This window comes from Lithobates pipiens, unplaced genomic scaffold (genome assembly GCF_037356315.1).
Source record: "Lithobates pipiens isolate NorthernLeopardFrog02 unplaced genomic scaffold, aLitPip1_a1.2 Scaffold_16, whole genome shotgun sequence".
In the NCBI taxonomy this organism is placed as follows: domain Eukaryota; kingdom Metazoa; phylum Chordata; class Amphibia; order Anura; family Ranidae; genus Lithobates; species Lithobates pipiens.
The window spans coordinates 303,635,447-303,648,585 of NW_027507748.1; the positions used below are offsets into that span (position 1 = coordinate 303,635,447).

Consider the following 13,139-nt stretch of genomic DNA (forward strand, 5'->3'; position numbering starts at 1 on the left):
AGTTATTTTGAGGGGAGAGAAAATTAACACTGTTATACAAGCTATACACTCACTACTTTACATTATAGCAAAGTGTCAGTTCTTCAGTGCTGTCACATGAAAAGTATATATATATATATATATATATATATATATACGCACACAGTATATAATCTTTGTGGTTTATTTAATAAATATACTATATACAGTATTTATTATTATTTAATGAATATATTGAAAGAGAAGTATGGGTTTTTTTTTGTTTGTTTTCCTACTTACCTAGGTTGATGCAGCATTACTCCGATGCTGCATTTGTCCTCCACTGGCCCTAAGACTGAAAACCAAGCGATCAAATACTGCGGATTGCTCAGTTCTCAATGAACAGAGATCTGATGACTGTCAGTTATCGGTTTTCTGCTCTGCTCTTCCTAAACTCAATGGGGAGCTGGGCTCTGGAGGGGGAGGGAGGGGCTGGCCGAGCTCTCAATGGCTCATTGAGGGGCTGAGCCAGCTGTCGGTCCAGGCTCCTAGGTGGATCCTGATCATATGGTGGTGATCTTTCAACAGAATTAGGCGGCTCTGTGATGTCAGCCGACAGCGGGCTTCAGCTGAAAATTAGTCACAGGAGTGTAGAACAAATTGCACTCCTGTAATCCACAGGAGCAGTACAGCCAAACAAGCTTTTTATATATTATACTGGTGGTCCTTACTTAAGAATGCAAGCCCAGGAACTGCTACGCCTGCTCTGGAGCTGCGTACATGATGTGGCCGTGGAAATGCAAAGGGTTCCTTCACTCACAGCCTGAGCCTCTGATTGGCTGCCCACAGTCTTTTATTATTGGTTAAATCTGAGATATCTCTTTGACTAAAGTAGTCAAAGAGATTTCTTCTTAGGTTCAACCAATGAAAAAAAGGATGCGGGCAGCCAAGCAGAGGCTCAGGCTGTAAATAACAAGGAGCCCTTATATACAGCAGAGCAGGCAGCCAATAATAACCCTGACATAAGGTAGAGGAAGATAAAGAAGAGACACCCAAGGATGGAAGGAGAGGAGGGCGTCCTTTCGTTCCTCATATTTTTGTTACCCCCTCACCTGGAGCCATGGGAGGTACGGGGGCTCAGGTTGTAAATAGAGTGGACTGGAGCCCTTAAAAATCTGTCACAGCAGAGTAGCCAGGCATTAACCCCTATGTAATTTACATAGACGTTATTGGCTGGCTGCTCTGCTGCAGCAGATTATTAGGGGCTTCTCATCATTCACAGCCTTAGCGTTTGATTGGCAGTCTTTAATTATTGGTTGAATCTGAGATAGCTCTTTGCCTATGGTAGTCAAAGAGCTATTTCAGATTCAACCAATCATAAAAGGCTGCAGGCTGCGGGCAGCCAACCAGAGACTCCAGCTGTGAATAACAAAGATACCTTACTAATCCGTACTAATAGCTTTACATCAGGGTTTACATCAGGGTTATCAGCTGGCCGCGCTGCTGTAAATGAGGAGACCTCCTCACCGTCACCAGGGGGGCAGGTGGGGTAAAAACATGGGGGGCAAAAATGATCATCACCCATTCCCCACACAAGGTGCTCCCCAGTTCCCTTTCTGTGTCCTCCCAGCTAAGCAGGAAATATGGTGACCAGAGTGAGAAGACAAGATGGGAAGAGCTCAGCGCAAACCAGGGAGTAAGGGGGACACCAGGGTGGAACTTTGTGGCTGTTTTACAGTACTCTACCCTGCTCCAGGCCCCCCAGGGCCACTCTCACCTGTTAGCCAGGGGTGAGAGGGACAATCTGGTGTGGGTGAGGGGGGGCCCCAGGTGGGAAGACTGGGAGATTTCATGGAATAAAGGCGGCCAGGGTGTGAGTGGAGAATTAGCTGGGAGAGGAAGGGGCCACTCATCCCCACTGCTTTATACTGCTCCAAATTTTGTACATGGGGCAGGGTGACCGGGGACAGGCTTCCCGGGCCTAGAGTCGCAGTTTTTTGCAGGGGTCCAGGAGGGGGGGGGGGAGGGCGGGGAAACTTCCCTTCCCTGCTACTGGAGAGAGCGCACAAGTGGCTGCTGCTGGCTGCAACACTCAATTGAAAAATGGCTGTATGTTAATGTGTCCCAGAGAGCTGCTCACTCACTGCCCGGCGTGAGTGAACAATGTGAGTGAGTACGCATCGGACCAAGCACACTCAGGACTAATTCCTGCCCCCCCTCTAAATCTTGCGCCCGTGACAACTGCACAGGTTGTCCCTCCATGCTACGCCACTGCAATCTTTTTTTTAACTGCTTTACTGGTGGTTGAACATTGTATAATTTAGGTATGACCATATAGTGAAATAACAGAGAAACAAAATTAAAAAGATAAAGAGTTTTGTATTTAAAATATGTATAATCAACATAAATAATCTTACATTTACCATTATAATGATAGTAGTCAATAGGAACATTTGTATTCTTTTCTCAATCTTTATTGAACTGTGAGCAAACAGTTGAATTCACATTTGAAATACATATGTGTCTAAATATCTAAAGACATATTTTTATACGGAGCCAATTTTGTAAACTAGGGACCCTGCTGAATAATTTAGCCTGGTCCCTGCCCTGCATTTAAGTAATACAGCTTGGTCACCGGCCCACGCTTGCTCATGATTGGGAAATGAAGGAGCAGCAGCTCACTAATGGTCCCCCCTGTACCCTCTTCTCCTATCAGCACACTTTCAGTGTTATGCCACGTACACACGATTGGAATTTCTGCCAGCAAAAGACTGATGAGAGCTTTTCATCGGAAAATGCGACAGTGTGTATGCTCCATCAGAATTTAGCTGGCCGAATTCCCACCAGCAAAAATTTGATAGCATGTTTTCAATTTTCCAGATGGAAAAACTTTCTATCGGAAATTCAGATTGTGTTTATGCAATTCCGACGCGCAAAAACTCACGCATGCTCAGATTCAACAACGAGATGGAAGCTATTGGCTACTAGGTATTGAACTTCCTTTTTCTAGCCCAGTTGTACGTTGTACATCACAGCGTTCTTGGCGGTTGGAATTTGGTGTGACCGTGTGTAGGCAAGACAGTTTGAGCGGAATTCCATCAGAATTCCGACGGGAAAACCATCAGAGCTTTTTCCAATGAGAATTCTGATCGTGTGTACGCGGCATTAGATTGTTATCACTGTGCGATGTGGTAAAAGTGGCTTACAATGCTCTCCCGTCCTTCCTCGGCCCAACTGTGCACATGATTGCAGGAGACCAATAAAGACATAGATTATGATACTATTTAAAAATATATTGTATGTCATTATTTTAATAAATACATAACTGGATTAAAAGGGTGTCTTTTATATCTACTTAAAGTTCTGTTTTAAGCAAAACTCCAGCCAACAAGATTAAATGAATAGCTCATTAAAACAAATAAAATGATGAACTTGTGCTTCAGTATTCACCTTCTGTCACTAGATCTCTTCAGTGTGATGACCATCATCATTCAACTCACTACCTTTGGACCCAGGTTGTCCCATATGTGCCCCAACCTGTTGCTGGACAGTGAAAGGAGAAGCAGCACAGTGATGATCTCATCTCTCTGTCACTCTGTTTTCTTTTACTATTAACACTATTAACACATTTTTAGTCATCACTTGAACAGATTACCTGCTAGAGCCATTCACAGGAATACATGTACAGTATTTCATCAATGAACACAATACTTATTCTAATTGGCTGAGGCAAAAAGCGTGACATCACCGCCTGCCTCTCCACCTCAGCAAATCAGATGAAGTCATGTGATCATTGATAATGATATGCTTACCTTGAATGATTGAGCAGCACTCAGCCTGACTTGATTTTGTTCTGGGAGTGGGACAGGAAGTCCCCGTACCGCTGCTGGAATACAGAACTACAGAATGTACTGTATGTAGCTAATGCTACATACTTTTTATACAGCACTCCCAACTCGTGCATGTTTGGTTCAAAAAAATTTTTTTTTGAACCAAACTATTTAAAGTCACAAAAAAACTGCAGTTAAGCTGGTCATAGATGGATCGAATTTTGGTGCACGTCTAGCCGCTCTCACTTGACAGAGGTTGCTCGAATGATCAACTTCTGTTGAATGGGCTTGTTGAAAGTCTTTTCTCAATCAGTGGCTCTAGCCTCTGATCAGGGTATTCTGACTGTGGAGAGTCCCTGCTGTCAGAATACAATGTCTCAGCGGAGTGGAATCCTTTCTCCGCCTCGACTGTGTGGATGTAGAAATCTATTTATTAATTTTTTTATTCCGCATGCTGGCTGAGATAAAAAAAACTATCTAAGGCAAGTCTTGGGCTTAATAATATTCAGTCACAATAGTTCATTGCAGGATATAGTATAAGGAAATTCATTTATCATCTCCAGTTAACAGGAAGTGCTTTACACTAGGAGGTATTAGTTATTTACATCGACTGACCAAGACATTGTAGCAGTTGGATACAGGACTGCAAAATGTGAAGGCCAAAAGATATTAATATGGTTTATTTTTATACAAACATCTAGGTGTCATGTCAGTTCCTTCTCATCTTCAGCAAACATGGAAGATATACATAGAAACCTTATATGTACACAAATACTTGGGTCCTCTTCACAATAAGGCACTTCTACGTTGGGAACTGTATTATACATTTCTGCATGCCATGAAATACATTCAATACCTAAGAACAGAGGCTTATGCCATGTACACACGACCGGACTTTCCGGCAGAATAGGTCTGACGGAATCAGTCCGTCGGATAGTCCGAACGTTTTTCTTTAAAAAATTCAGATGGACCTAGAAATAGAACATGTTTCAAATCTGTCTGACGGACTCAATTCCTATGGAGAAAACCATTCGTCTGTATGCTGGTCCGACGGACCAAATACGACACAAGGGCAGCTATTGGCTACTGGCTATTGAACTTCCTTTTCTTTTTTTTTTTCACAAAAAGATTGAACTTCCTTTTCTAGACCCGTCGTACAACATCACGTTTAAAACAAACGGATTCGTGGGCAAGTCCGTTTGTTCGGAAGTCCGTTGTAACTGCGTCAAAAATCCGTCAGGAAGACAATCGGACCTTTTCTGCCAGAAAGTCTGGTCGTGTGTATGCGGCATTAGACATTTTCCAATTCTCAAAGAGATGCATGGCAGTAGGGGCACTCTTTCTAAGTGTATCATACATGTAAAAGCTTTGCAAACCCTAAATTCTACATATTAGCCCAAATGTAGGAAAGGAACAACTCAAAGTTGTAATATTTTACAGTTAAAATGCAGCATGACATTTTTAGAACTGTCAAATGACAGTGGAAATGGGAGGTGACAGATGTTCCAATGTACACTTTGTGTACATTAAATCTTCCACGTTGATGGTGGATTTCTAGGACCCTTTGGTTTAGCAAATCGATTCCCAAATCCTAGAGATAGAAAGAAAAACAATAGAAATCAAAATGGTCTTTTTTGTATATTTTTCAATGTAGTTAAAACCCAACTCTAGCCAAAACTTTTTTTAATTTTTTTTTGGATATGGTTGAAAAGTGTTAGAACCTCCGATTTTTATTGTCATCTGTTATCCATGTTGGTAGAGATTTACCCTGTATCAGTGATAGGGTGTCATAATTACGGGATATTATTGGATATAAAAAAAAAACACTTTTATTTAGTAGAATGGGGAGGGGTTAGAACAGTTGGCATATTTTTATTGTACATGTGTCTTCCTGTGGTACTGACACCCGCGCACTCTCATTTCCTGTCTTGGTGTCACTGTGACAGGTTATGAAAGAAGATTTCCCCACTGAGGGCACCGACAATAAATAAATCTGACAGATGTTCTGTATCTTACCCAATCTATTGAAAATGTTTAAAACGTTTTGGCTAAAGCTTGGCTTTTAAACAAAAAAAAAGTGTTTAACATTAATAGTATAATTCTTTTGATTGTATTTGTTATGCAGATATTTTTTTGTTCTTGCTTTAATTTATTTCGATCACCCTTCTAATTTTTTGTTGATGGGCTTTTGTTCATTTCAGACAGGTTTAGCACATACATGTCCACTGGATTGCAAAGGCCAATTAAAACAAGTCACATGCAAGTTAGAAGGTCAACTGCAAATCAAATGCACCTATCAATGAATTCTGACAGATCACAGAAACATCTCAAACTGATGTCAAACATGCCATTGACGGAAGCCAGGGGCGGCATTGACACAGGCACATTGACAGTCATCTGCGATTCAAATCATGAGATGGCAGAGGGCATGAAAACTGCAGCCCAGTCCCATTAAATTTCGCTACATTGGGCAATAGTCATCCTCATTTTATATTTTCCTAGTTTACCAGATGTGGTCTGACCTACAGTGCCTTGAAAAAGTATTCATACTCCTTGAAATTTTCCACATTTTGTCATGCTACAACCAAAAACATAAATGTATTTTATTGGGATTTTAAGTGATAGACTAACACAAAGTGACACATAATTGTGAAGTGGAAGGAAAATGATAAATGGTTTTCAGAACGTTAAAAATAAATATGTGAAAAGTGTGGCATGCATTTGTGCATTCAGCCCCCTTTACTCTGATACCCCTAACTAAAATATAGTGGAATCAATTGCCTTCAGAAGTCACCTAATTAGTAAATAGAGTCAAACGGTGTGTAATTTAATCTCAGTATAAATACAGCTGTTCTGTGAAGTTCTCATAGGTTTGTTAGAGAACCTCAGTGAACAAACAGCATCATGAAGGCCAAGGAACATACCAGACAGGTCAGGGATAAAGTTGTGGAGAAGTTTAAAGCAGAGTTAAGTTATAAAGAAATATCCCAAGCTTTGAACATCTCACAGAGCACTGTTCAACCCATCATCTGAAAATGGAAAGAGTATGGCACAACTGCATACCTACCAAGACATGGCTGTCCACCTAAACTGACAGGCCAGGCAAGGAGAGCATTAATCAGAGAAGCAGCCAAGTGGCCCATGGTAACTCTGGAGAAGCTGCAGAGATCCACAGCTCAGGTGGAAGAATCTGTCCATAGGACAACTATTAGTCATGCACTCCACAAATCTGGCCTTTATGGAAGAGTGGCAAGAATAGAGCCATTGTTGAAAGAAAGTCATAAGAAGTCCCGTTTGCAGTTTGCAAGACACCATGTGGGGGAGACAGCAAACATGTGGAAGAAGGTGCTCTGGTCAGATGAGACCAAAATTGAACTTTTTGGCCTATAAGCAAAATGCTATGTTTGGTGGAAAACTAACACTGCACATCACCCTGAACACACCATCCCCACCGTGAAACATGGTGGTAGCAGCATCATGTTTAGGCATGCTTTTCTTCAGTAAGGACAGGGAAGCTGGTCAGAGTTGATGGGAAATGGATGGAGCCAAATACAGGGCACTCTTAGGCCGTGTACACACGGGCGGATTGTCTGTCCAACTTAGTCCGCTGAACAGTGTTTCAGCGGACAATCCGCTCGTGTGTGGGCTTCAGCGGACTTTTTCAGCGGACTGTCTGACGAACAAAGTCTTACGGAATTTCAGAAATTTTATCCGTTCAAACTTGGTTTTGTCCGTCCAAACTTGGTTTCAGCGGACAGTCCGCTCGTGTGTAGGCAAGTTGGACGGACTAAGTATGGCGCATGCTCAGAAAGGATTTACATGGCCGAAGGTTGCATTGCAGTGTATAGGACGCCGTTTTTCTAGTCCTGTCGTACGTGCTGTACACGTCATCATGCACGCTTTCAGCGGACTGTCTGCTCATCGTGTGTGGTCAAGTCCGTTCATGCTCATTTTGAACGGACTGTCTGTCGGATTGTCTGCCGAACTTAGTTGGGCAGACAATCCGCCCGTGTGTACGCGGCCTTAGAGTTTGCAAAAGACTTGAGACTGAGGCAGAGGTTCACCTTCTAGCAGGATAACGACCCTAAACATACAGCCAGAGCTACAATAGAATTGTTTAGATCAAAGCATATTCATGTGTTAGAATGGCCCACTCAAAGTCCAGACCTAAATCCAATAGAGAATCTGTGGCAAAAATTGAAATTTGCTGTTCATAGATGCTCTCCATCCAATCTGACCAAGCTTTTTTCAAAGAAGAATGGGCAAAAATGTCACTCTCTAGACTCAGAAGGGCTGACTACAAATACATGCCACACTTTTCACATATTTACTTGTAAAAAAATAAATTATAATTTTTCTTTCACTTCACAATTATGTGTCACTTTGTGTTGGTCTATCACATAAAATCCCGATAAAATACATTTACATTTTTGGTTGTAACATGACAAAATGTGGAAAATTTCAAGGGGTGTGAATAATTTTTCAAGGCACTGTATGTGTTTATTTTCTATGCGCTCATTGTGTACGATGTACAGTTAGATTCAGAAGCAGTTCTGTGCTGTTTCTTCAGGAAATGGAAACAAACATCTGTGTGTTATAGGCACCTGTATTGAGAGAGCACGTGGGTTACTACTTTAGTGCAAGTTGCCAAATACATTGTTAGAGAAGATTTACTAAAACTGGGGCACTCAGAATCTGGTGCAGCTGTGCATGGTAGCAAATCAGCTTCTAACCTGAGCTTGTTCGGTTAGGGCTCTTCCACATGGGGCGGATCCGTGATGATCCGCCCCGTGGACATCCACTTGCTCAGCGGGGATCACTCCGTCGATCCCCGCTGAGCAGGAAGATGACAGGTCTGTCTCTGCACACTGTGCAGGGACAGACCTGTCAGAGTGCCGCTCTCCCCTATGGCAGATCGGATGACGACGGACCACAGAGTCCGTCGTCACCCCATCCGATCCGCAGAAAGATGGAAAAGTAGGTTTTTCCTCCGTCACACTTTTTTGTATCGGAGAGGGTCGAATGTCAGCGGACATGTCACCGCTGACATTCAGCACTCCATAGAGGTCTATGGAGCATCCGTTCAGGTCTGCCAAAAAAACTGACAGGCGGACCTGAACGGATCGCTCATCTGAAAGAGGCCTTAAGCTTTGGAAATAAATCTGGAAACTGATTGGCTTCTATGAAGAGCTGCACCAGATTTTGCACTGTCCAGTTTTAATAAAGAAGCCCCCATGTGAGTACCTGATCTAAAACTTGTATGAAGTTCTGAATATCTGCCTTCAGTCTGACCTTCTAATCTGCATGCTTGTTCTGGATCATTGGTTCAGAAGGCAATAAATGCAGAAACAAGCAGGAAACCAGTATTTTAGGAGGAGGTTGGTAATGGCAGCCCTTGTATTTTTCTTAAAACAGGTTTCCTTGTCCATGTAAAAAATGCAGGAGGCCAAGAAAACATAGCTGTTTGTTAATATTTTTTTATTAGAAGAAAGAGCAATGTGGTAATAGAAATAACTCCTGTGGAGTGATCAATCTTGTGGACTGAATTGTGCTGGCTATGCGAAACTGAAAATAACTAAAAGCAGTTGGTTACTGAGCTTACTATACGAGGTCAATAAACAAGACCATTAACAAAATCCTTACCAAAGTTTAGAAATGAAAGGGGACCACTTGACTGTGAAGAATCAGACTCAGATTTTGTCAAATTGCAAACATCTATGAAATAATTAAAAGATTAATTCTTAATATTTAATACAATTTTATTTGTTAACTATCAGTTTTTAAATATTTTATTATGTGATGTATTTGTCTACAGAAGGACAGTAGGACAACTGCATATAGGAGGATTGGACATTGACAAAAAAAAAAAAAAATGTTGGCCAACCCAAGATAATCCTTCCGCAGCTAGCATGCCTCAGTTTTGTAACAAAGCATTACCAAGGACATGATCATAAACACAGAGGGTGGGGCTTGTGCCCCTCAATGAACAAGAAAACAATCCCAACAGCAAACAAACACTAACAGGCCCAACAGAAACGGCACTGCCTGCAGCTCAAAAAGCCACTTTATGCCCAAAAATTGCATAAAAACAAGGCAAACATCCACCCAGTAGAACTTAAAAGAGAAGTATGTTTTTTTTTTTTTTTCATACTTACCTCGGTCGTGGGAGCATCAAACCGATGCTGCAGCTGTCCCCCGCCATCTCGGCACTCAGAACCGAGCCACCGAACATCGCCCATGACTTGGTTCTCACAGATCCCCGATAGGAAAGCTGCTGACTGTCAGTCAGTGTCTCTCCTCTCTGATTCTTCATGCTCACTGGAGCGCTAAGCTGTGGAGGGGCGGCTCGCTGAGACTGCCATCATTTAAGGCAGCTGGCGGATTCAGACTTGGAAGTCAGGATGATGCGCCGCCTTCACTGATGGCAGTGACGTCAGTGGAGAGCGGACTTCAGACTGTTCTCCGTTGAAAACGGGTCACAGGACTGCAAAACGAATTGCACTCCTGTGACTCATAGGAGAAGCCCAGGCTAAAAAGCTCAGGCTGGACTTCTCCTTTAAAGAATGTGTGAACAGAAGGTTAGGTGTCAACCTTAAAAATCTGAGAAACAGTTGCCTGATGTGGAAAAGCACTCAGAGATCTAGTAAAATGAGCCTTCACAGGAAAGGGGAGAACCTGATTCTTCAGATGATAGGCTTGAATGATGGTCTGTGTGAGCCTGCTAGAGATGGTGGCATAAGAAGCTGGATGCTTGTTTTTTTGTTTTTCTGTTTTGATCCTTTTTTACACATTTTTCTACAGCCATTTATTTCACCTGTGTATATTTGGTATTGTCATAGAAAGGACCCCACAGGTTTTGATGGGCGATTCACCTGTGGAGTCTCTCTTTATTTTTTAAGATGTTTGCATGAATTTTCTAATAAAATTTACCATTTTTTCATTTATTATATTCTTGAGCTTTCTTGTCCCGATGTGAGCATTCGTGAGTCCGCTATGGTCTCACATCCTCCCTCATTGTTTGCTTCTGGAAATATGGGAACATGCAAGTAAGCATCTTTCATGTCCCCAGTAGCCAGGAAGTCTCTCATATGAAGGTAAGTAATAAGAGGTCTGGTGGATTCCATCTGGAATTTGTAAAAACAAATGTAAACATTCAAGGCTTTGAGGCTGAGGATGTGGATGTGAAACCTTTGGGTTTTGGGACAGTGAACAGGTTGAAATAAAACCCCTCCAGAAGGCACGAAAGAGCCTGAGAGAGATATGCCAATCTGTCTGCTCCTTACAATTCTACTGGAGAAGAGGAGTGCTCTCATCATTAGATGAGAACATTTAGGGCTAATCTGAAAAGGCGTCCCTTGAAGTGCTTGTCCACCAACCATTTTACAAGATAGCACCACTGTCCAGCACTTTAGCCAGGGTTCTCTATGCTAAAAGGTGACACCATGCAAATCAAAAAGTAAACAAAAGCTGAACTAAACTTGTAAGATGACTGTTCACTGGAGTACCCAGAGGAAACCACACAGGCACAGGGAGAACATGCAAACTTCAGGCAGGTAGTGCTGTGGCTGGGATTTAAACTGACAACCCTAGTGCTGCTAGGCGGAAGTGCTAACCACTTAGCCACTGTTTTCCCCACAGTGCTGTTTTTTTTTCTTACATTAGGATTGGACGTACAGTGAGATCCACCAACAAAAACTGAATTCTGAAGAAGGCCTCCAACAACTAATTAGTTTGATCCTTAGAAGTAGGTGCTTCCCGCAATGGAATACTAGTTATCTTATTAGGGTGAGATATACATCAGGATCCACAGAGTCTCACCAAATTCTGCACCAAACAAATAATAGGCCAGCAAGTGCTTAGGGGAAGCAAACAATCCATCAGGCTACTTCCCATTTTCATATAAAAACAACTGGAAAAGTGAGTGCAAATGGAAAGCCTTTGCAACCCTAGGGCCCCTACAGGACGCAAGGTTGCAAAAAGCAATGGTAGAGGCAACAGGTTGATCCTTTAATTTCAGGGTGGTGTATATAGCATCTGTAACAACTGAAGTGGTCTTTTTTATCTTGGGTGTAATAGCAGTGAGAGTGCGACTTTTATTCAATGAAGACCTAAGTGACTCAGAATCAGACAGTGTGTATGTGGCCAATGGCTCAGAAGTTGCTAAGGCAGTGGGCAAATCAGAGTATGCCAGAGAGAATGACGCTCATGCTTTCTGCTATCAGGGTCAACAATATACCTGAATAATTTGTGTTATAAAGTCCTGGCTGCACTTCTGTAGTAAAAAACCTCATCCAAAAAGGCAAAGGATCCAGTTACACCCGATGGAGCCAAGGAAGATGAGAGAAACTTTAATAATAAAAGACAACAGGACTCAAGGCTGCAGAAGTCAGAACCATCGGCAGGTGCGCTGCGCTGACTCTTTAGCAGAAAGTGAGCTGGGGCACTGATACAGTGGGACTGTCTTCCACCCTCTCCCTGTGTCTACAAACAGACATGTTTTGGCTGCAAAGAGTTTAGGTATTGGATAGGCTCAGGGAGGCCAGGCCTCAAGTACTCACAAAACCCAGGCAGCTGGCAGAAGGCGGGGGTCATTACCTGGAGAATTTATAACCAGAGGTGATTAAAGTCTCTGTAGGTGGACAGTAGAAAAATTATAGTTCCATGTGAATCTTTGTAACAGGGGCAGCAATGGGGAGGCACTTTATTGATGCTGCATGGTGGGAAAGAAAGTGCATGGCTTCCAGTCCACCCAGTTAAAGACCTGCTAGCTCAGTGATCAGTCCCACATGACGAAGCTAGTGGGAAAGGGTGAATAATGGTGGCCAATGACCAATGTAAATTAAAAAGCTCCTGATGTTTGGCTCAAAGAGAATAATCACTATATGAAAATACAAGCAGAAAATACCCAAGCTCAACCGCACAATTTAGAAATACTTGCTGAGATTTGGTGCTCGGGCTGGGGGGATCTCCACTCCCCTATATGAGCATCCAAAGCAGAAATGTATCCGGCAACTCGATAATTCCTTAGTATTATCTTCATATGAGTAAGGCTGTACTGGCCGAATCATGTCAGCATTGATCCTGTGTATATGATGTAGCCAAACAAAGGATAATACTAAGAAGTTATCAAGTTGCAGGCTGAATTTCTGCTTTGAATAATCACTATATGAGTCTTTAGAGACATGACTATGCAGAGCCAATGCCTGTGGCTTTAGATGTGAAAAGCTTTCTACAGCTCATTTAACCAGTCTGGAACTTAACTAAGTCTGGAAAGTGCTCCACACAGAACCCAATGACTAAAGGTCACTGTCAGGCTACCCCTGCAAAATCTCCAGCAGTGGTGTAGAGTCA

The 13,139-nt window shown here is 42.4% G+C and overlaps 1 protein-coding gene across 1 annotated transcript in view; it reads right to left on the reverse strand.

Moving 5' to 3' along the window:
• Positions 1-2,317: 2,317 nt before the first annotated feature.
• Positions 2,318-13,139, reverse strand: part of PTPN22 (protein tyrosine phosphatase non-receptor type 22) — a 195,492-nt gene continuing 184,670 nt past the window's right edge. Inside the window, exons 20-21 of the mRNA XM_077481564.1 lie at positions 9,432-9,503; positions 2,318-5,379 (exon numbers count right to left, since the gene is read on the reverse strand). Of these exons, the coding sequence (XP_077337690.1) occupies positions 5,315-5,379; positions 9,432-9,503 (137 nt within the window). The 3' untranslated portion in view covers positions 2,318-5,314. The remainder of the gene's footprint in view (positions 5,380-9,431; positions 9,504-13,139) is intronic.